We start from the raw sequence: 22,784 nt of genomic DNA on the forward strand, positions 1-22,784 counted from the left end.
TCGGTACAGTGCATTGTTATGTACAGCTCAAGGGCGTAAGCATGGTTACAGAAGCAGAACAAAGAGAGGTTACAAAAGTCAAAAGTGAGTAGCTAACCATTAAACCCAATATAGTTTCTTTCAACTCAACAGAAGTAGTATAGAAAGCAGGAAGGGCAGAAAGGAAGGTAAAAACAAACAAATAAACAAACAAATCAGGTTCTTACTTCATACAGCTCTGTTGAGGAGGCTCAGTTGATTGAATTATGGCGCAAGGTTTTTCTACCTTGAGATTTGGAACCTAACTGTTATGTCTCCCAGAGTAGGTTAACAGTTCACTGAGGTCAAATTATAGTGTGAAGACAAGACTTCCCAGGCTTCTGTGGGCTGTTTCCAGCGGCCAAGGTGACTTAATGAGAAAAACAAAGCAATAAGGAAACTAGCCATCAGCCCCTACATCTGTGGGATCCATGCACTGGAACCAGTAAAGGCAATAGTTCGGCCATTAGCTTCATAGTCTACTCCCCGAAATTGTGGAAGCTAAGGCAGCCTTGAAGAACTTTGTGCCTGTGTCCAGTTTTGAAACATTTTCTAAGAAACTTTTGTTTGGGTGTCTTTTCTGTTTGATTCATCATAGTCAAACAGACTCATCACAAACAAACAGATGAGCAAACAGCACTCGATTCAGATTCCAAAATTGCTGAGACACTAAGAGGTTATCCCGTAAATGATTGGGTTTCTTACTTAAGTAAACAAACTCTCAGACATTAATTATTAACCTGAACACTCATTTAAATACACCTTTTAAATAGAGCTCACTAAAAGACATACCCTGCAAGCACAATTTGATACTATTCCAGCCATGGATATCTTAAGCATAATATGTATATTTTTCTACTTGGGAAGAAGTTGGGGACAGGAGCAAACGTAAGTGAAGGATTTCATATTTTATTTGCAAATGTTTGTGTAGTAGTTATATAGGAAGCAAAATTTAGTTCATGCCCTAAAATTTTAACTTCCTACTTCTAAAAATTAACCTCCTACTTATGAAAATGTCCACTTTTATCTATTCATCAATGCTGTTACTGGCCTGGCATGATTTGTGTCCTAATGTAAGATGGTATCCAGGTATTCAAGAGGCATAACTTGCTGATTAGTATTTTGATTTCAAATGTTTCATGGAGATGGGAAGGAGTGGCCTGTTCCCGGTCCCTTGAGACCTGGAGTTAGAAGTCACTGGTCCCACGTACCGGGTGTTTTCATTGGGTTCTGGAAATTTGTGGCTGCCAGAACCCAAAGGGGACAGGTGGAGGGTCAATGCCTGTTCAATCTGAGGCACCCAGGTGAAATCGTCCTGGTGCAAGGTCCGGGGGCATCTCTGGATCCTTATGAACTCATGCTCATGAGCCACCCATATCATAATCCCTATCTGCAGCATCTTTAGGGGACTCTATTGAACATTTTCCTGGAGATAGAGAGCCAACTGCCTTTTATCTGCTTCCATAAAAAATCATCTTAGGATACTCTCTGGAGTCTGCTAATTTTGGCATAGAAAAGTTACATTTTGAGAAATAAAATATTTACTGCTAAGTACATGAACCATTGATTATGTGTCTTGCTTTTCTTAGGTAAAAAAATGAATATTATGTTTTATTAAAAGAATATATCTATATATGTGAACCGAAGGCACACTATAGATCAAACACAATGGCCACTCGATGCCTCTAGTGCAAACTGCAACACCCCAAAGGAAAGAGAAGACAAAAGGGAATTCCCTGCCACAGAGGCAGACTAGGGTGGGGGATAAGGGGTGAGGGTGGTGGGAGGGATACTGGAACATTGTTGATGGAGAATGGGCACTGGTAGAGGGATAAGTATTCGATCAATGTATGACTGAAACACAAGCATGAAAGTTTGTAAATCTGTAACTGTACGCCATGGTGATTCAGTAATAAAAAATTTAAAACTAATTAAAAAAAGAATGGAAGTTTGGAGACTCAAAAAAAAAGGTCTATAATTTAGCTCTTTCAACAGGTATGTTGTCTTCGCACCTAAAGCTTTCTGTGTTGGTGCCTCTGAGAAAGTAGTGATTCAAGCTCATGGATATACAGAACCGTTTTCTGTGTCTGTTGCTATTAAAAGTTATCCTGACAAAAATTCCATATATTCCCGTGGGCAAGTTAATTTATCTCCAGAAAATAAGTTTCAAGGCTCTGCAAGCTTAATCGTATGTATATTTTCTCATCATGTCTAATTTCTCATGTAAAGCACATGCATCACCAAAGCACTCATCTGTTGTACATATAGATAAAGATATGATACACAGTACAAAAGTGTGTGTAATCGTTGGTGAGTTGAAAAATCCCATGTTTATATATTCTGGTCAGAATAAAATGCTAGAGAATTTGCTTTTGATTTGTGGTTCATGTAAATATACACAAGTTGGAATGTGTCAGATAAAAATTATTGATGAGAAAAGGTTTGGCGACTTGAAAACAATACCAATTTTGAAAGTGTCTGAAAGTTACATGATAAATTTAAGGGAAAGACTTTTTATATAATGAAATTTTATCTAATATTAGAAGGAAAATACATCTGGAGAGATATATAGATTGATGTATCTCTTGTTCCAAAATATTTATAGAATGGAGAACATTCCTTACTGTACCTATATTTTACTAAATTATACTAATATTTTAGGAAACATACTTGATTCTGGAAAATAATTATTTTGCTAAAAAATATATCAAAGCAAGCAAATTTTTTCTCAGACAAATATGTGAAGCATATTTTCAAGGAATATGAAACAAATATCCATGAACCTATTAGTATAGATTTCTGACCATATCAGTATGTCTGAAAAGGGCCACATACATTATATTTGTTTTTTTTTTTTTCTTTTTGGGTCACACCCGGCAATGCACAGGGGTCATTCCTGGCTCATGCACTCAGGAATTACCCCTGGCGGTGCTCAGGGGACCATATGGGATGCTGGGATTTGAACCCGGGTCGGCCGCGTGCAAGGCAAATGCCTTACCCGCTGTGCTATCACTCCAGCCCCACATACATTATATTTGTACAATTAGCATTAAAATATTGATATTTTAACAGATAAAACGAAAAGATTTGCCTGGAGAACCAAATGCAATTTCGTATGTGTTCTTAGAAGTTATGTGTGCTCATTTTTCAAAAACAAAAAAAATTCCACTACGTTATGACAATGGATTCATCTTTATTGAGACAGATAAATCTATTTACTCTTCAGATGAAACATCAGGTATGAGGTGGGATTTTTAAAAAGTTATACTTGGGGTAATATAATTATAATAAGTGCAAATATCTATGATTTTGGTGGCAGAGTTATTGCACCTCTACCAGCACCAAAGTGCCAAAGACATGACCTCTCCCCCCGCACCCCTCCCCCACCGTGCCACCACCACCAGTGTCCTGATGTGACTTCTGGACCATTTCTTCCTTCCATCCAAGCCTTTCCTCACAACTGATTGGTAATTTCAGTTCCGTAGTTCAACTTAAGAGTTTGTAATTAGTATGTACTGTCTATTCCATTGCTTCTCTTCCTTACAAAATAATGTAAATGAAATCATTTATCATTGTCCTCCCTGTGACTTATTGAATATGAGACTACTTCCTTTTGTGCTGTAAATAAAGAAAGATATCATGTTTTATTATAGTTGAGAGAATTTAAGGATTGGAGCGATAGCACAGCAGCTAGGGTGTTTGCCTTGCACGTGGCCGACCAGGGTTTCATTCCTCTGTCCCTTTTGGAGAACCCAACAAGCTACTGAGAGTATCCAGCCCTCATGGCCATTCCTGGCAAGCTACTCATGGTGTATTCGATATGCCAACAACAGTTACAAGAAGTCTCACAATAGAGACATTACTGGTGACCACTCAAACAAATCGAAGAACAATGGGACAACAGTGTGACAGTGCTACAGAGAGAATTTCAGTGTATCACTACGATCCCGTTGCTCATCAAATTGTTCGAGCGGGCACCAGTCACATCTCTATTGTGAGACTTGTTACTGTTGTTGGCATATCGAATATGCCACGGGTAGCTTGCCAGACTCTCCTGTGTGGGCGAGATACTATTTGTGGCTTGCTGGGCTCTCAGAGAGGGATGGAGGAATCGAACCCAGGTTGGCTGCGTGCAAGGCAAGGCAAACGCCTTAGCCCCTAGGCTATCGCTCCCGCCCTTCATTGCAGGAAAATGCCACAACTTGTTGCTGTTGTTTGAGCCACACTCAGCAGTGCTCAGGCCTTACTCCTGGCTCTGTGCTCCGGGATTATTCCTCATTGTGCCAGGAGATTACAGATAATGTGGTGCTATAGAGAAACCACAAAATTTTTTCCGAAATTTTATTTTTGGCATGGGGGCTTACAATATTTTTTTATAATTTATTGATTTTTTAATTAGTGAGTCACAGTGAGGGTACAGTTACAGATTCACACATTTTCATGCTTGTTTTACCCTCATGCAATGTTTGAGAGCCCATCCCTCCACCAGTGTCCATTCTCCACCACCAATGAACCCAGTATCCCTCCCACCCCCCTATCCTATCCCCCCCCACCCTGCCTCTGTGACAGAGCATTCCAATTTGTTCTCTCTCTCTCCTTTTGGGTGTTGTGGTTTGCAATAGGGGTATTGCGTGGCCATAATGTACAGTCTCTAGTCACTTTCAGCGTGCATCTCACTCCCTTTTCAGGATTTCAGATCACATTTTACTTGGTGTTCCCTTCTCTATCTGGGATGACTTTCCCCCAGAATGTGAGGCTAGCTTCCAAGCCATGGAGCCAACCTCCTGGTATTATATACTACTATTCTTGGGTATTAGTCTCCTACTCTGCCATTTTATACTCCACAGATGAGTGCAATCTTTCTATGTCTGTCCCTCTCTTTCTGGCTCATTTCACTTAGCATGATACTTTCCATGTTGATCCACTTATATGCAAAGTTCATGACTTCATTTTTTCTAACAGCTGCATAGTATTCCATTGTATAGATACACCTAATTTTCTTTAACCAGTCATCTGTTCTTGGGCAATCAGGTTTTTTTCCAGATTCTGGCTATTGTAAACAGTGCCGCGATGAACATATAAGTTCAAGATGTCATTTCGACTATACTTTTTTGCCTCCCCAGGATATATTCCCATGAGTGGTATTGCTCATCAAATGGAAGCTCAATTTCTAATTTTTTGAGAAGTGTCCATATTGTTTTCCAAAGGGGCTGGACCAGTCGGCATTCCCACAGGCAGTGTAGAAGGGTCCCTTTCTCCCCACGTCCTCTCCAACAGCGGTTGCTTTTGTTCTTTTGGATGTGTGCCATTCACTGTTGGGTTTACAATATTCTTAATGAAGATGATTGTGTATAAACACCACCCCTATGCCCGAGTGTCTGCTCCCTCCTCTGTTGTCCATGCATTCTCCCTTCCCCACCTTACTCACCCAATTCCTCAGGAAGACCAGTTCTGAGTTTCTGTTACTCCCTGGATACTTGCTATACTCCTACTGTCCTTCCTTATATTCCACACATGAGAGAGATTATTCTGTCTCTGCCCTGTTCCCTCGGACTTTGTTCAGTAGGATACTTTCTAGGTCCATGCACATAGCAGAAAATTTCATGATAGAATCTTTTCTTATAGCTGAATAGTTTTCTGCTACCACATTTTAAATCATTGACTGTTGCTGGATATTTGGGTTCTTTCTAAATCTCAGCTATCTTAAATATTGCTGCTTTGGACAAAAGTATGCATATAACGTTTATGTGTTCTTGGGATAGAAGCCAAGGAGTGGAATCACTGGGTTATATGAGAGTTTTCTTTTTAACTTCATGAGAAGTCTCTAAACTGTTTTTCATAGAAACAACCTGATCACAACATTCCCACCAACAGTGCTTGAAGTTTCCTCTCACACCATATCCTCCATTTTGATAGGGATTGCACAGACTTTGTGTATTGCTTTGTGAAGAATGGTCGTTTTAATTTTGTTCATTGTTTCCAATACATAAGTGTGGGATTTCTCTTCCTTTTCCGTCTGTTCTGGGCTATGTCTTTTAAATGTGTCTAAAGCTGTTTATGTATAAGTCTTGTATCTTCTTCAGGGGTCGGGGCTCCCAAGCAGTGCTCAGGGGTGCTGGGACTATTCCCTGTGATACTCAGTCAGGCGAGTGGTACAGTGCTAGTGTCCAGGGATGTGGGTGCTTGGACACTGCCATGCAGGTTACTCTGGCCATGTTCAGTGGCCTCAAATGCCTCTCATCAGTATCATAGGTGTCACTTTTTTTGTAAATTGACTTTAGGTTCTTGATTCTTCACCACCATTGAACTGCTTTTGTTGTTGTTTGTTTCTCTTCAAGTACTTTATTTGCATATACAATGCTACGCATTTTGTGTGTTGATTTTCCAATCTGTTATTTTGCTTTGTTTATTGTTTTTAATGCTGGAGCAATAGCACAGCAGGTAGGGCGCTTGCCTTGCACATGGCCGACCCGGGTTTGATTCCTCCGTCCCTTTCACAGAGCCCGGCAAGCTACCGAGAGTACCCTGCCAGCATGGCAGAGCCTGGCAAACTCTCCGTGGCGTATTCGATATGCCAAAAACAGTAACAACAAGTCTCACAATGGAGACGTTATGGTGCCCACTTGAGCAAATCGATGAGCAACGGGATAAGAGGAATACAGTGAATACTTATTTTATTGGAGACTTTTAAGGTTTAAGAGTAAATTTTAATCTGGGGGATGGTGTTGGGTGAAAGATGGTTGATCAATGGATAAATCAGGACAATGACTTATTTTTGTGTTCTCCCTGCCCCCCATCAATGTAGTTAATTCTCAACTTATACCATATAGAATAGTTAAGAATTGATGAACCAAGGTTAAGTTATAAATTATAAAAGCAAAATATGAGAAGCATATCAGTATAAAATAGAAAACAACTTTAGGATGATGTCAATTTCTTTTTTCAAAATGTTTTAAAAACTTTTTAAAAATGCATTTAAGTTTTTTATTATGACTTTTCTTTTACAGTAAAAGTTAGAGCTTATACATTTGATGAAGACCTAAAACCAGCTCAAAGAGAAGTTATCTTAACTTTTATAGTGAGTATGGCATTAATTTTAAATTTTTTCTTCTTTTGAGATTTTATTTGGGCCCCGTGATATATAATACTGTTAATAACTTAGGTTTAGAAATACAAACGTTACAAGTCTATAGCCACAGTAACAGTATCCTTCCACCAAGGTTTCAAGATCCACACTACCCCTCACCCCAACACACATATACACACATACACACACACACACACACACTCCCTCCCAGCCTGCCACATTATACTATTGGCAAACTTTAAAAAAATATCGCAACAGTGTCAACACTAATGGTTTTAATGGAAAAGTACCTTACCTAATCACCACCAGAGTCATTATGTCCATTTTATCTATCTCTCCCTAGTATGTCTCCCCACTTATTTGACATTCTTTGATCTGTCATCAGGAATAAGGGTCTATTATCATCTGATACTTGAGGTTCCCCTGTCTTGTTTCTTTATATACCTCAAAAGAGGTATTATTCAGTATTTGTTCTGCTCCTTCTGACTTACTTCCCTGATCAAGAAACCCTAATTTCATCCAAGTTGCAATGAACTGCCTGTGGTTAAAATCAAAATTTAACCTTGATGTAGCACTTTAGCACAGTCCTCCCTTTTTTCATCAATTTGCTCGAGCAGACACCAGTAACGTCTACATTGTGAGAGGGATGGAACAATCAAACCCGGGTCGGCTGCATGCAAGGCAAACGCCCTACCTGCTGTGCTATACCTGGCTTAAATACAAAAATAATTTATGATAAGCCGAATCATATTTTCCGCATATATGTATGCATTAACACATATATGCTACAGAGCCAAACATACTGCAAGTATGAGATTGGGACTACAACAACCAAAGTAAAAAAGTGCCTGTCTGGAACAATAGTACAGTGGATAGGGCATTCTCCTTGTGTGAAGCCACCTGGGTTCGATCCCCAGCACCACATAGAGTTCCTCAGGCTTCCAGGAATGATCCTGAGCACAGACACAAGAGTACATGCTGAGCAGCACTGGGTAAAGCCTGAACAAATGAACAAGCAAAACAGTGCCTGTCAAGGAGGCAGGCTGGTGGGAACTTGGGGACATTGGCAGAGGGAAGTCGGCACTGGGGGTGGGATTGGTGTTGGAATATAAAATGCCTGAAATGCAATCACAAGTAACATTGTAATTAACGTGACTGAATATTTAATCTTTTTAAATTTTAAATAAAAATTTCACTTGGATGATTTTTATCATATTAATAAAGAGTTTTCATTCTTTAATCTCTGGTCAAATGTGACAAAACTTATTTCAAAGCTACAATAGTACATCAATTATGTGTACAAGGTAGCAATTTAAATGTTTATGCATTTATTTTGGTTTGGGGTCCATACTTGGCTGTGCTCAGGGCTTATTCCTGGATCTGTGCTCTGGGATCACTCCTCAATGCCCCCAATTTTAGTATTATCTTATCCAATTGGCAACCTTTTTTAAAAAATATATTTATTTTTATTAATCATTGTGAGGTACATGATTCCAAAGCTGTTCATGGTTGAATTTCAGTTGTATCTAAATATCAGACCTGAGTCCACAAGCTCCATGGAGGAAAATGTAGGCAGAACCCTCCTTGACACTGAAGCTAAAGGCATCTTCAAAGGTGAAACAGCACCTACCACGCAAGTGAAAGCAAAGATAAACAAATGGGACTCCATTAAACTAAGAAGCTTTTGCATCTCAAAAGAAATGGTGACCAAGATACAGAGACAGACCTCTGAATCGGAAACATTACTCAGCCAATAACCATCAAATAGGAGTGGATATCCAAGATATATCAAGCACTGGTAGAACTTCACAAGAAAAAAAGCATCCCACCCCATCAAAAAGTGGTGAGAAGAAATGAACAAAAACTACCTCAAAGAAGAAATACAAATGGTCAAAAGGCACACGATAAAATGCTCTACATTTTATCTACAGGGAGATGCAAATCAAAACAACAATGAGATATCAACTCATGTCACAGAGACTGGGACACATCAAAAAGAACAAGATAAACCAGTGCTGGCATGGATGTGGAGGAAGGGACTCTCATTCATTGATGGTGAGAATGCAGACTGGTCTAACCGTTTTGGAAAGCAATATGGACATTCCTCCTGAAACTAGATATTGAGTTCTCATTTGACACAGTAATTCCACTTCTGGGAATAAAGGTATCTCAGAAGTGGAATAAGGTGGAAGACTCTTTATGCAATTCTGTTAAATGTGTGTCCTCTTGTAGCTGTGAAGCATCGGCAGGTAAAACAAGTGTGTGTGTTATGTAAGAGGACCATGACATGCATTGTCATGACAACCTTACAGTGATTTTCACCTCTCCATTTACATGAGATAGTGGAAGTTTAGAAAACTTTAGTCACCACCATGATCATATAGATAATAACTGATTTTTCAGTTTAATACAGTAAACCAGGCAAAGAAAATACAGGACCAATTGAAGAACAGATCTAAGAAAAGATAGCTACTAATTATTCTGGAAGAATGTGCTGAAGAATGAAGGCAGGTTCTGATATTGGTCTTTTAGAATACCACTGGGAAGATTGACAGGTAGAAGCTGGACTATGTCTTGGCATCTGAGAAGAATCAGAGGTTTGGAGACATGAAAATCAAGGTGTAGGGCTGGACCAAATAATGTCTTGATCACAGAGGAATGTCTCAGAAACACTCCAGAATGATAGAGTGGAAGCATTGATATGTTACTTTGCATCAAGAGATACTGTCTGGGACAGACAGGTTTGGGTTCAGGTAGTTTTGATGGGAAGGTAAATGGCTCCACACAGCCTTGTGGATCCTTGTTAGGAGTCTCCATGGAGAGGAGATATTGAAGAGGTCAGAGGACATTGCTATGACATTTCCTGATGTATTGTGTGTCTCTTGCCCGCACGGCTGGCTGTCTTCCCCGGGACCCTTCGGAGGGGATGGGCTCCAGCTTCCCTCCTCACCCCGAGCAGAGCTCCTGGTGGCCGAAGACCACTGAAACCTAGCTACAGCCATGCTGGAGGCCGCTCTCCACACATTCGGACAGGCCTCATGCATGAAGGTACTGGCAGAGGAACCCAGGTGTGTGTAATCCCATCAACGGCCAACATCCAGAGAGAGACTTAAAAGCAAGCTCTCAGAATCCTACTTCTCCCTCTGGGAGAAACTGGCAATCTTCTGAGAGTTTCCTGCCCACATGGGACAGCCTTGCAAGCTTCCCATGGTGTATTCACATGCAAAATCCTGTAACAAGCTGGATCTCATACCCCTGACCCTGAAGAGCCCCCAGTGCAACATCCTTAGGAGGGCCGAGTCGAGATAGACTTCTAAGATCTCAGGGAAAGGACGAAATGAGAGGTTACTGAGCCTGCCCGAGAAATCAGTGATTAACGGGATTTCGTGATTTGTGATTGTGAGTTGATCTTGAATATGACAGGAAATCAAGAAAACCTTTTGAGCATAGCATGGAGACTTTTCCTGAAAATTATCCTAGAAGTCTCCCGTGGGGAGAAGGAAAGTAAGGACTTTAACACACTTGAATATTCATCATTCTGTTTATGATTGTTCTAAATATAAACCTTTTTAATTGCCATGTTTTATAGGTTGTCTGAAAAAGTAAAACTCACATTTTTCTTCTTACTTGTAGGACCCAAAAGGGAAAGAAACTGACATGGTAGGAAATACTACAAATCCTGGAATTGTAACTTTCCCTGATTTCGACATTCCATTACGTGCTTTAAATAAGTATTTAAACATATTTGTTGTTGAAGTTCTTTTGTCTATAAGCAGTTGATGTACCTGGAGTTATGGCATGGGTTTCTGGAGACATTTATTTAAGACAAAAAAATAACTGATGTAAAGAAAGTTTGTTTCCTACTATTTCTCAGAGCCAGTGAGTGTCCTTTCTCCTCTTCCTATAGGGACATCGGCATGGGCTTCTCTGCAGCAAGGACAGGGCCTGACAACATGGCCAGCACCAGCACCAAGCCAGTCTGCTCTGTCTGATTCAGAGAAAAAGACAGGCCCGGGACACTGTGAGACAGACACTGCCCCCAAGTTTCTAAGAGTTTCATAGAATAGAAAAATGTTGCAAATGGACTAAGTATGTGATTCAGAGTCTGCAAAAACATTCAAATTACTTCAGACAATAATTCCGAGGACATTCTGAGATATCATGGATAATTTCATATTGCATAGTGTTTTGAAACGCTAACACTTCCACATATAGAGAAAATGAGCATTTATGAATTTTTGTGTCCCAAGAACTCAGTTCCTTAATTTTTCTCTATTCTAGTTAAGAATATTAAGTATTAGAGAAATTTATAGGCCTCTTCAGGCCATGTAGCTCTAAAAAAGTTAGCTGAAATGGGAACCCAGATCCACCTGATGACTAGATGATCCTTTGCTCTTTCCTTTATCCATACGATCCCTCTAAAATTATTTTGGGGGCTGGAGATGAGGCTCATGGGTACAGTCAATGCTTTGCACGTGTGAAGTCTCATATCTCATTCCTGACACTGAAAAAAATTCAAACTAGCCTTGAGTTGTCAAGTCTTCAAAACTGCATTTGATCAATTCAAGCTTCATCTTATCAAATGGTCCTAAACACATAATCCATATTTCTGTCCTATAGTATATTCTATGTTGTATAGCAATATGATAGAACTTCAGAAGTGGTTGGTTGATCATTGCCTTTAAATTTAAATATTTTCCAGCTAAATATATACTATAGCATACCAGACAATGTATAGCAATGAAGAAATTACAGTATGCATACAACTCTTCTTAAAATGCATGTTTTTATCTATAATTTTAAAATACTGAGACATAGTATATTAGGTTTTCCACTGTGGTCATTGTCCCACTAGCACAGAATTTTGGCCAAGGATTTTAAGAGTCAGAATGATCAATAAAAGTCCAAGTCTATATTTTTGTTCCTGGGCAAGGTAATTAATATCTCTGGGAGAGATTTTTCTGATGATAAAATTGAGATAATAGCATAATCACTCATATCACTTATATCACTTGTCAAACCTTTGTTTATTGATTTGTTCGAGTGGGCGCCAGTAATGTCTCCATTTGTCCCTGTTGTGTGCTAGTGTAGCCCAACGGCATCTGCTCTCTCGAATAAAGTAATTTGGTTACCCAACCCAATAATGTAATATATTCTTGACTATTTATGTGAGGATTCAATGAGTTAACACACAAAGCAATGAGCACAGTGCTTTATCCTTACTAAGAGCCCATTTGAAGAGTAGATATAATCAATGGGTGAATTAGAGATATGATTTGATGGGACCTACATTTTTTGAATGTTGTGTTTTCACAGGCTTGGTTTATGGACAATTTATGCTAAGCACAGAGAGGACTTCACAACAACAGGGACTACGCAATTTGAGATTAAGATGAATGGTAATGTCTCAAAAAAGACATGCAGCAGAATACCCCCTGACATAATTGAAGTCGATATTTGGAGTTACTTATTAAGTGTCTTGGACTCCAGTCAAATCATAAGCCTCTTGCTCTGCTTGTCTCTAGAGAGAAGCAGCCTGAAGATATACTTGCTTTGCCTTTTACCACCTGCTCTGCTCACCTTGGTACCAAATTTGCCCTCACTCCCTTGGTTTAGTTCTCATTTAAAAATTAATTTATGTTCTCCAAATAATCATGTCTTGCCATGGTGAGAGTTTGAGATCGATGTTCGGATCTTGGATAGAGTGAAAGAGAATCGCTAAACACCATGGATACTAATGAATCAACTTCTTTTCAATTTCATGAATACCTGGGAGATCATCAAACCCTCTATAAAAGTCATAGGAAAAGACCTTTACACAATAAGCAAAACTGAATCTTGGTTTTATCAGACTTTTGATACTAGCACATGCGCTTCAGTGAAGATAGCATTGCTAGAGGAAAGATGAGGTTCGTCTCTGTGAGGTGATAAAGAGGCTCCCTGTGTGTGAACAGTGGGCATGACCAGGGGAAGGACATTAATGTTATTGATATTTATCATCCCCTTGAAGCAAAAAATTTCTACTTGAATAGCAGTTATAATAACAAATGTATTATTTCTTGCTCATATTTAGTTTTAGAAGAACTAGATGATGTCTTAATAGAACCAGAAAACAATGTTATCAGCCATAAAAACCTAGAGGACTTCAAGATTAATATAAAATCTAGGTAAGAAAATTTTCATTTTCTGATTCATCAAGCCTTTGTATGCAAAAGTATTTAACTTTGGGAGTGAGTCAAATATAATGATTTCCAGCGGGTTTTGTGTTGAAAAAGACTGATTCAAAATTTAAAATGATAGCACTGTAGCACTGTCGTTCCATTGTTCATGGATTTGCTCGAGTGAGCACCAGGAACGTCTCAATTGTGAGACTTTTTACTGTTTTTGACATATCAAATACGCCATGGGTAGCTTGCCAGGATTTGCCATGTGGGCGGGATACTCTCGATAGCTTGCCAAACTCTCCGAGAACGACAGAGGAATCAAACCCAGGATTGCCACGTGCAAGGCAAATGCCCTACCCTTTGTGCTATCGCTCCAACCCAAAATAACTGCCATGGTTACTGCAGGTGAGTTCAATAACTCTCAGAAGTATATTTGTTGATCTGGTAGTTGGAGGTGTTTTATAACTTTGTAATAAATAATCAAAAACTTTGAATATCACACTGACTAGGTGACTCCAATTACTCAGGTAATGAAATGTGATGCTAAAAAATATAGTTCTTTTTATTTGTGGTAGTTAATATTAATGATATTTATATCATTGATTAATTGATATTAATATCAATTGATACCAACCAGCCTGACCCTCGGTTCTTCCTTTGTCCACCCATTGCCATTGGTCTTCCAAGGTGGGGGAAGCGGCCTGAGACCACCAAACGCAGGCTGTGAGAGACTTGCAGGCTTTGTATTCGTTTTTGGAATACACAGCTAATGTACAAACAATTTACCTCCAGTACCCTTGGGATCAATGTGATATTAATTCTTTTATTAAACGGGCAACAGAAGTTTAATGGCTCTTTATACAGACACATGGGTCGAAACATAGTTCTGTGCTAACTTATTATGAACTTAAAATATATGGAAGTGGAATAAGTTCTTTCTGTCATCATGAGACTCAAGTTCCTCATTTGTCAACAATAATAGAAACTGCTCCTTCAGCACTGGTGGACTCTGAATGAAATACATTAGTGAACATCAACTCTGTTTCAAGAGAGAAGCAAATTTCTAGCGGTTACATTAGATTTTAATTTAAAAATTGCTTTTTAAAAAAGGCATTAAGGGCTGGAAATAAAGGCATTATGGCACTTGCTTTGCACGGAGCTGGCTTCTCTTTGATTCCCAGGCACTGTGTGTGGTCCTTACACATAAGCCAGGAAATAGCCCTGAAAATTGCTGGTGATTGCTCCCCAAGGACCCAAATGCCCCATAAAATAACAAAACCCAAAAGGAAGTTAACCATATTTTCTTTTAACAAATATTACAATAGGAATATTCCTGAGGGGGATGTTTTTGTCTTTTTTGAAATAAAAGAAGATTTAGATGACGATGAAAACAAAACATTGCCTGCAGGACTACAAACGACAAAGGTAAGAAGAGATAAATCAGTCTTTACAGAAATGGAGAATTGGGGCAAGCTAACCAGAATGTATAGAATAAAAGTGGGCTTTCCTCTTTAAGGGTTTACAGAACTAAGCCAAACCAATAAGCCATTGGGCTTTGGAAATATATATGACTTCAGTTTCCAAAAACTGCTTTCTAAATAAGCCTCATCATTTTGTGGACCTGATATTATGCACTTTAAATTTGGATCCATCAGATATGGTGGTACCCAATTACAGCCTCAAATTTTTTTAAAATTTTTTAATACTTTATTTTTAATTAGTGAATCAACGTGAGGGTACAGTTACAGATTTATACATTTTTGTGCTCATGTTTCCCCCATACAGAGTTCGATAACCCATCCCTTCACCAGTGCCCATTCCCCACCACCAGTAAACCCAGGGTCTCTCCCACCTTCCCCAGTCCCGTCTCACCCCACCCCAAACTGCCACTATGGCAGGGTATTCCCTTTAGTTCTCTCTCTCTGATTAGGTGTTGTGGTTTGCAATAAAGGTGTTGAGTGGCCATTGTGTTCAGTCTCTAGTCTACATTCGGCACGCGTCACTCCTCCCCCGCATGACCTCTGACCACATTTTACTTGGTGCTCCCTTCTCTGAGTTGGCCAGAATGAGAGATCAACCTCCAAGCCATGGAGTCAACCTCCTAGTACTAATTTCTACTATTCTTGGGTATTAGACTCCTAGTCTATTATTCTATATTCCACAGATGAGTGCAATCTTTCTATGTCTGTCTCTCTCTTTCTGACTCATTTCACTTAGCATGATACTTTCCATGTTGATCCACTTATATGTAAACTTCATGACCTCATTTTTTCTAACAGCTGCATAGTATTCCATTGTATAGATGTACCAAAGTTTCTTCAACCAGTCATCTGTTCTAGGACACTCGGGTTTTTTCCAGATTCTGGCTATTGTAAACAGTGCTGCGATGAACATATAAGTGCAGATGTCACTTTGACTATACTTTTTTGCTCCTCTGGGATATATTCCCAGCAGTGGTATTGCTGGGTCAAATGGGAGCTCAACCTCTAGTTTTTTGAGAATCGTCCATATTGTTTTCCAAAAGCAGCCTCAAATTTTTAACATGATTAGACATCAGACATTACCAGTCCCATCAAAATCTTTTTTCCTAGGAAGAAAGAACATGACCTGAAGCTTAAGGTTTATGTGGAATGATCCAATAATAACTACAATGTTCTTTTTTGGTGGTGGTGTGGGGGGAAGAGGCGGTTGGGGGGGTACCAGGGACCACACTCTGAGAAGCTCAGGGGTGACTCCTGGCTCTGCATTCAGGAGTGACTGCTGGCGATGCTGGGGAACCATATGGAATGTGGAAAGTTGAACCCTAGTGGGCCGTGTGCAAGGCAAATGCCATACCTGCCCCAAACAATGCTATTTTCAAGTGAAGGATTTGCAGATTATGAAAGGAGAACTTGTTTCTCTGTGAGTTTGTTTCTCAGAGTTCTATAAATTATTGCCTCTCCCTTTTTGTCCTTTTTTTTAAAAAAAAATAAAAACAGCTGGTTGATGGTGCTGCACAAATCAGTTTTAATTCTACAGAGGAAATTAAAAAATTAAATATAAGTCCAGAAGATTTAAATAACAAGTACCTTAATATTATTGTGGACATAATTGCAGGTAAGTTCTTACAGTGCTGTGTAAATTCATTTCTAATTCCTTTTCCTTGTTTTGCCCTTTATTTCTCTTCGTTTCTTTTGCCCTGAACTAGGTCACAGGTATGGTTGCGTTGTGGTTCTGCAAACTTGATTGGAACCCACACCAGAAATCACAGTTCTGGTTTTGACGTGAATGCGCTTGGCCTTGAGGCTAACTCTCCTTCATACATATTAATTTTGGCAGAAACTTGTGCAATTTCTGATAATAGGTAGTGGCAATGATATGACCCCGGGGTCATCTTATAGTTCTTTCACATTTCAAAGTTTACATTTTAATCAGTAACTGACATTGATTCAGTATTTGGCAAGCAGAGGTACTCTATCAAAATACTATCCATGAGCTCCTTGGAGATGGAGTGCTTAATATTTGAACTACCTTATGAAATAAAAAAAAATTAAATTTAAAATAAAAGTTTTTGTCTCTAATAGTGACTCACCAAATTATGCCTGAAAAAGGTAACCTTTTATCATAAAGAATAAGTGATGGTGCTACCAGGAAATTTTACTTCAACAATTATAGACAATTATAGAAAAATTAATAAAATTATGAAAACTTCACTGCCATTTGGATGCCCTCTTAATTTTTAATGAATTATCTATCACAAGATATTATTTTAACCACGCTGTCACTGATGAGGCAGAAAGGCAGAAGCATGATGGCAGGTTTCCGTGTTCCTTCGCTATTCCTGGGTTCTTCAATATTTTCAAGAATGAAAATATTGAATAATAAAGATGTTCAGAGTTGGAAAGTAGAAAACTTTATTGGATTGGAGAAGAGAAAAGAAAAGGAGTTCCCCAAGTAGAGAAAAATTTCGTATTGGACTAAGTTAAAAGGGAGTTTTGTATAACCCCTTCTAAAGGCTCTCTGGTCAATCGAATTTCTTTTGGTATTCAATTGATAAATATTACAGAGGATGCAAAAAAGTTACAGGTAAAGTTACAGGAAGATAAAGGTTCTTCCTGTAGACCCTTTTAGATGGAAATTGGGATATTTATGCTTCTTATTTATTAAAGACTTTACTGGATTAGCTTTCTTGCCATTTGCCTCAGTCATTGTGAGTTCCCTATGAGCCTAAACTCCAGGGCAGAATTTTATGGTCCTAGGTAATTCCTGGAATGTTAAGTCAGAACCCTGGGGATGATGAAGCATGTGTTAGGTGGATGGAGAGAGGCAAGAGAAAACTGTGACTTTCTCTCTCACTGGCAAGGGGAAACTGAGGCTGCCCTCTTCAGCATTGCACGGAAATGCTTTAACTGTCTCTTTGGAAATAATAACAAGCTGTGAGAACATATATGCATGAATCTTCCCACAGGAAAGTGTATACTTCAGGACATGAGACTATTTCTATTTTCTATTTATATCATTCAATGAGAAAATGAGATAAATGATTTGATAATTCAAATGGTCTAGACAAGAACACAGTTATTGCAACTAATGAATGGAAGTCTGGCCAACCTCCTGACAATCAAACTTTATTGGCTCAGGGAGGAGTCAGGTTCTTTCGGGATGAGCAGAGAAATCATCCAAATATAGATTTGTAATTCTTTATTAAATGACCAGGGAATAAATGAATGACATATTCTTAATCAAATGAAGAAAAGCACAGAGTGGGAACCAAAGAACATGAAGATGTTACGTTGTGTGTGCCATATTTTCAGAGTAATGCATATTATTCTACCAGGTTATTTCATGGAATACAAAACAACTGATATCAAATACAGCATCTCACCCTACAGTCTGGATTTGGTTGCCACTCCTCTTTTCCTGAAGCCTGGAAATCCATTTCCCATCAAGGTGAGATGACGAGAAAATCAAATATGGTACATATTGAGTATTTGGTGGGCAGAGAATCTCTGAGAGCTATTGCTCCTTTGTGGACTACAAGGTAGAGATTGAGGAGACAAAGAGTAAGACAAGGCAATCATAAAGTCTGTAATGCAAAGAGGAGAGCAAAAGTGATAACAACAAACATTTGTCTAGTTACTGGTCTGGCAATAGTTTTACCAATCTATGTCAAGCATTAATCTAACAATTTAGTCACTAGACTTTGAACTGAATGTACTTATTTTATATATCTGAAATTCTTAAAACACAAGCATAGTAGAAATGCATTTGATTACTATCTTAAATTCAGCAAGTTTGTGCCTGGTAGTGAAAGAGTGAATTTTTTAAAAAGTTGCTAATAAATGAATCAGAGGTGGAGATAGAGGGGTGGTGTAGGGGTTCCTGGAACATTCTTGGGCAGCAGACATTCTTATTGATGGTGATATTGGGAAAATGTGTGCAGGAAACTATTACTAATACTACTACAAATCATACCTGTCATCCCATTGCTCATCGATTTTGTTGTAGCGGGCACCAGAAACGTCTCTCATCCAGAGACTTATTGTTACTGTTTTTGGCATATCCAATACACATGGATAGTTTGCCAGGCTCCGCCGTGCGGGCTCCATACTCTTGGTAGCTTGCCGGGCTCTCGGAGAGGGGCAGAGGAATCGAACATGGGTTGGCCCTGTGAAAGGCGAAAGCCCAACTGCTATGCTATCGCTCTGGCCCCTATAAATCATAGTTCAAAAAAATGGGAAATTTTTAATAGAAGAGTCTTGACCATATAAAGGATGTGTGTTATTTTCTATTACGTTATTTGCTATCATAAAATATAGATTAATCTATTAAAATCAGTGCTAGCTATTATACAATTTGCTATATTGTTATAGTTAATGGTGTTAACTAGCTATTGAAATGGATTTGTTCCAATAGGTACAGGTGAATGCTCCTGGCCACGTTACAGGAGGGGTTGCAGTAATACTGGAAGGAATATTTGATAAAACCCTGAATCTGGGAACAATGCAAAGTACCACAAATTCTGATGGAGTAGCCTCATTTATCATAAACATTCCCTCTGATGCGGCAACACTGGATTTTCATGTGAGCAGAATTATGATGTGTTGTACTTCAAATGTACATAAGCCTGTGCAGTAATTAGAATGCTAGATAGAAGGGAACGTTTTATTGCATGTCTCATGAACTTCTCAGGAACATTTGACCCGTCATCACAAGGAGTACAATTTCACATACTGAACATTCCATGAAGGGCATGATCCTATTAGTTCTGTATCTAGGAGTTAAGTTTTTGTGTCTTTTTCTAAACATTGTACTATTTAAAGTGACAAATTTAAACCAAACTGCCAATAGAATACAAGAATTAGAGTCATCTCCATTATTTCCTATTTTCATCTTCTCCTTCAATTCACAGGTGAAATCAGAATTTTTTTTGCATTCTCTTTTCCCCCTCCCACATCTCCTCAAATTATTGAAATCTGGATTATGCACATGCTACAGTATTGGAAATGTTCTCATCAGAGTTATCTGTGTGTTTTCCTAGTTCACAGTAATTTTTTTAGTTCTCTTTCTAGTTTTCTGCAAGGCAAATACTGGTGGGCCAAGGGACCTTTTCCCTTTAAACAATTTATTATTCCCTTCTGTACTTCACTTGCTTTTGAGCTTCGTTATTTATTTTTGTCTTTTTGGGAACACACCTACTGGTTCTTCAGGGTCTCCCTTAGTGACATTGGGGGACCAGGATGAAGCATAGACACATGTGTAGCCTGTTATACTCTCAGTACAATTTTATTTGTTCCTTACTTTAAAACTTTTCTTCTTTCCTCTTTTCTTCTAGCCTTCACTTTTGATCAGTAATCCCTTGTTCATTGGATATTTTGGGGTGATTCTCATGTTGTGTTCGCCCTATCTTTTCTTCTTATATGAAACATTTTTAGTTGAAATATTTCTGTGATTTAATATTCTCAAATCTAATATTATAGTTATTCTATGCAATCAAGACATTTCTAGTGATTAATATTTTCCTATCTTTTCTTTTTGGGGGGCCATACCTGGCAATTTACTCCTGGCTCTGAGCTCAGGGATCACTCCATACTGACTCAGGGGACCATATGGAATGCCAGAAAATAAGCCCTGCTAAGCCAGTGAAGGCAGCTACCTCAACCATTGTACAATCTCTCTGGCCCCACTTTTTCTCATATTTTTTCAAAAGTATAGGACTTATTTTCTTAATTTTTCAACCACACTCATCAGTACTCAGTACTTAGTCCTAGATCTGTGGACAGAGATCATTCCTGGTGGGGCTCAGGGACCAAATGGGGTGCTGGGAAGTAAACCCAGATTGGTCGCACTCCAGCCAAGCAACCCACATGCTGTATTAACACTCTGGCTCCCACAAGACTCAGTTTGTATAAAACTGCACGCCTCCTTCCACCTCTAGTCTAGATCTCCTCCGGGGTGCCTTGTTTTAGCAAATGGTCTGCTAATCCTACTTCTCTCTTCACATGTGGCCAGAGAGTTGGAGTGTTCTTTCTCAGTCACCTCTGATCTCAACTGACCCTGTCCTAGATCCCCTCCATAGACATTGCGTATTGCCCGCCCATGCTACCTCAAATTCAGCCATCTGAGGTAGTTTTCAGCTCCTAAATATCCTGTTCTCTGTTGTTGTAAGGTCTTTGAAACTCTTCCTTGAACTCTCCCTATTCTTTGAGTCCTTAGTGCCTTACTTTGGGGGCCTATGGGGGATGTCTATTTTTCCTTCTCTGTCAGTACCAGCCCTTTCAATCCAGGGAGTTAACACAGGTGTCATGCAGACAAAACTTATATTTTTTTCACTGAGCCTTGACGCAAGGGCCAGGAGCATCAACATTAACTCAGATCATAGAAATTTCAAGTGCCTTCAAATTTCTCAAAAATATATCCTCATCACCTTTGTGTCTGTCAATTAGTATACACACTGACAAACTAGGGACAAGAAAATATTAGTTGCCAGAATGGATATATATATTTCTAAAACTAAAAAAGGGTTAAAATACATGTCTCTTTTCTCTCAGAGTATTTTCCCCATTGTATTTCACTGTTTCCAAGTTACCTCCACAATAATATCTTCAGAAAATAACATCTAATTCTTCAGCTTCAAATAAAACATAGATGGGCCAAACAAGTGTGGGTTAAAGGATGGGTATAATATGGCACTTATATTTACAAGAATTCACCATGACTTTACTCTTAAACAGATTATCTTTATTTCCCTTCTTCCTGTATCTCCCAAGAAGAGAGACTGTTATTCACCTCCACTTCTATTCACAATGAATGGAATGCCCATGCTACATACCTGACTAGAAAAGGATTGAGGATTGCAAACACCAGCCCCATTCATATTGATCATCAGTAATGATCAATATTCACTGTCACTGTATCACTGTCATCCCATTGATTATCGATTAGCTCGAGCAGGCACCAGTAATGTCTCCAAATGAGATTTGTTGTTACTGTTTTTGGCATATCGAATACGCCACGGGAAGCTTGCCAGGCTCTGCCCTATGGGCGGGAAGTTCTCAGTAGCTTGCCAGGCTCTCCGAGAGGGACAGAGGAATTGAACCCAGGTCAGCCGCGTGCAAGGCAAATGTCCTACCTGCTGTTATTGCTCCAGCCCTAATGATCAATATTCAATAATAATCAATATTTATCTTTTTTATTGATCATTATCGATGCAAGTTATGAGTCAGCACTTGACATGTTTGTCTCTTATCTTCCTTAGGTCAGAACTGCTATCCCAGATCTTCCAGCCAAATACCAAGCCAGCAAGGACTATGAAGCGGTGGCTTACTCGTCCCACAGTCACAGTTTCCTTTCACTCAGCTGGCCAGATAGTCACAAGACTTTGTTTGTGGGGAAAACTCTGAGCATAACCGTCACACCTAAAAGTCCTTACGTTGACAGTATTACACACTACAATTACCTGGTAAGGTTGATAATATCTAACTTATATCTAGAAACCTACTATGCAAAAAATATTTGAAAGAGTTCCTTTCCTGAGACAAGGCTGTGCTCATTGTTAGTGAATGAGTGTGTGCACTTTGAGATTCCTTTAGTGTCTTCTATTTTTTTAAATTTTATTGAATCACCGTGAGATAGTTACAAGCTTTCATGTTTGGGTTACAATCTCACAATGATCAAACACCTATCCCTCCACCAGTGCACATTCCCCACCACCAATATCCAGGGTATATCCTCCCCTTTCCCACCCTCCCCCTGCCTCTAAGGTAGACAATATTCCCCATGCTCTTTCTCTACTTTTGGGCATTATATCTTGCAACACAGACACTGAGAGGTCATCATGTTTGGTCCATTATCTACTTTCAGCATGCATCTCCCATACCAACTGGTTCCTCCAGCCATCATTTTCTTAGTGATCCCTTCTCTATTCCATCTGCCTTCTCCCCTCTGCTCATGAAGCAGCCTTCCAGCTATGGGCCAATCTTCCTGGCCCTCGTATCTACCATCCTTGGGTGTCAGTCTCATGTGATGTTACCCTA

The 22,784-nt window shown here is 39.1% G+C and overlaps 1 protein-coding gene across 1 annotated transcript in view; it reads left to right on the forward strand.

Moving 5' to 3' along the window:
• Nucleotides 1–824: 824 nt before the first annotated feature.
• LOC129403471 (complement C5-like) overlaps nt 825–22,784 on the forward strand; it is a 46,925-nt gene continuing 24,965 nt past the window's right edge. The window contains exons 1-12 of the mRNA XM_055132103.1: nt 825–906; nt 2,014–2,206; nt 3,091–3,256; nt 7,026–7,096; nt 10,739–10,836; nt 12,422–12,504; nt 13,179–13,272; nt 14,595–14,694; nt 16,248–16,365; nt 18,086–18,198; nt 19,165–19,332; nt 22,007–22,210. Coding sequence (XP_054988078.1) covers nt 842–906; nt 2,014–2,206; nt 3,091–3,256; nt 7,026–7,096; nt 10,739–10,836; nt 12,422–12,504; nt 13,179–13,272; nt 14,595–14,694; nt 16,248–16,365; nt 18,086–18,198; nt 19,165–19,332; nt 22,007–22,210 — 1,473 coding nt within the window. The 5' untranslated portion in view covers nt 825–841. The remainder of the gene's footprint in view (nt 907–2,013; nt 2,207–3,090; nt 3,257–7,025; nt 7,097–10,738; nt 10,837–12,421; nt 12,505–13,178; nt 13,273–14,594; nt 14,695–16,247; nt 16,366–18,085; nt 18,199–19,164; nt 19,333–22,006; nt 22,211–22,784) is intronic.

Source organism: Sorex araneus, chromosome 1 (genome assembly GCF_027595985.1).
Source record: "Sorex araneus isolate mSorAra2 chromosome 1, mSorAra2.pri, whole genome shotgun sequence".
NCBI lineage: Eukaryota > Metazoa > Chordata > Mammalia > Eulipotyphla > Soricidae > Sorex > Sorex araneus.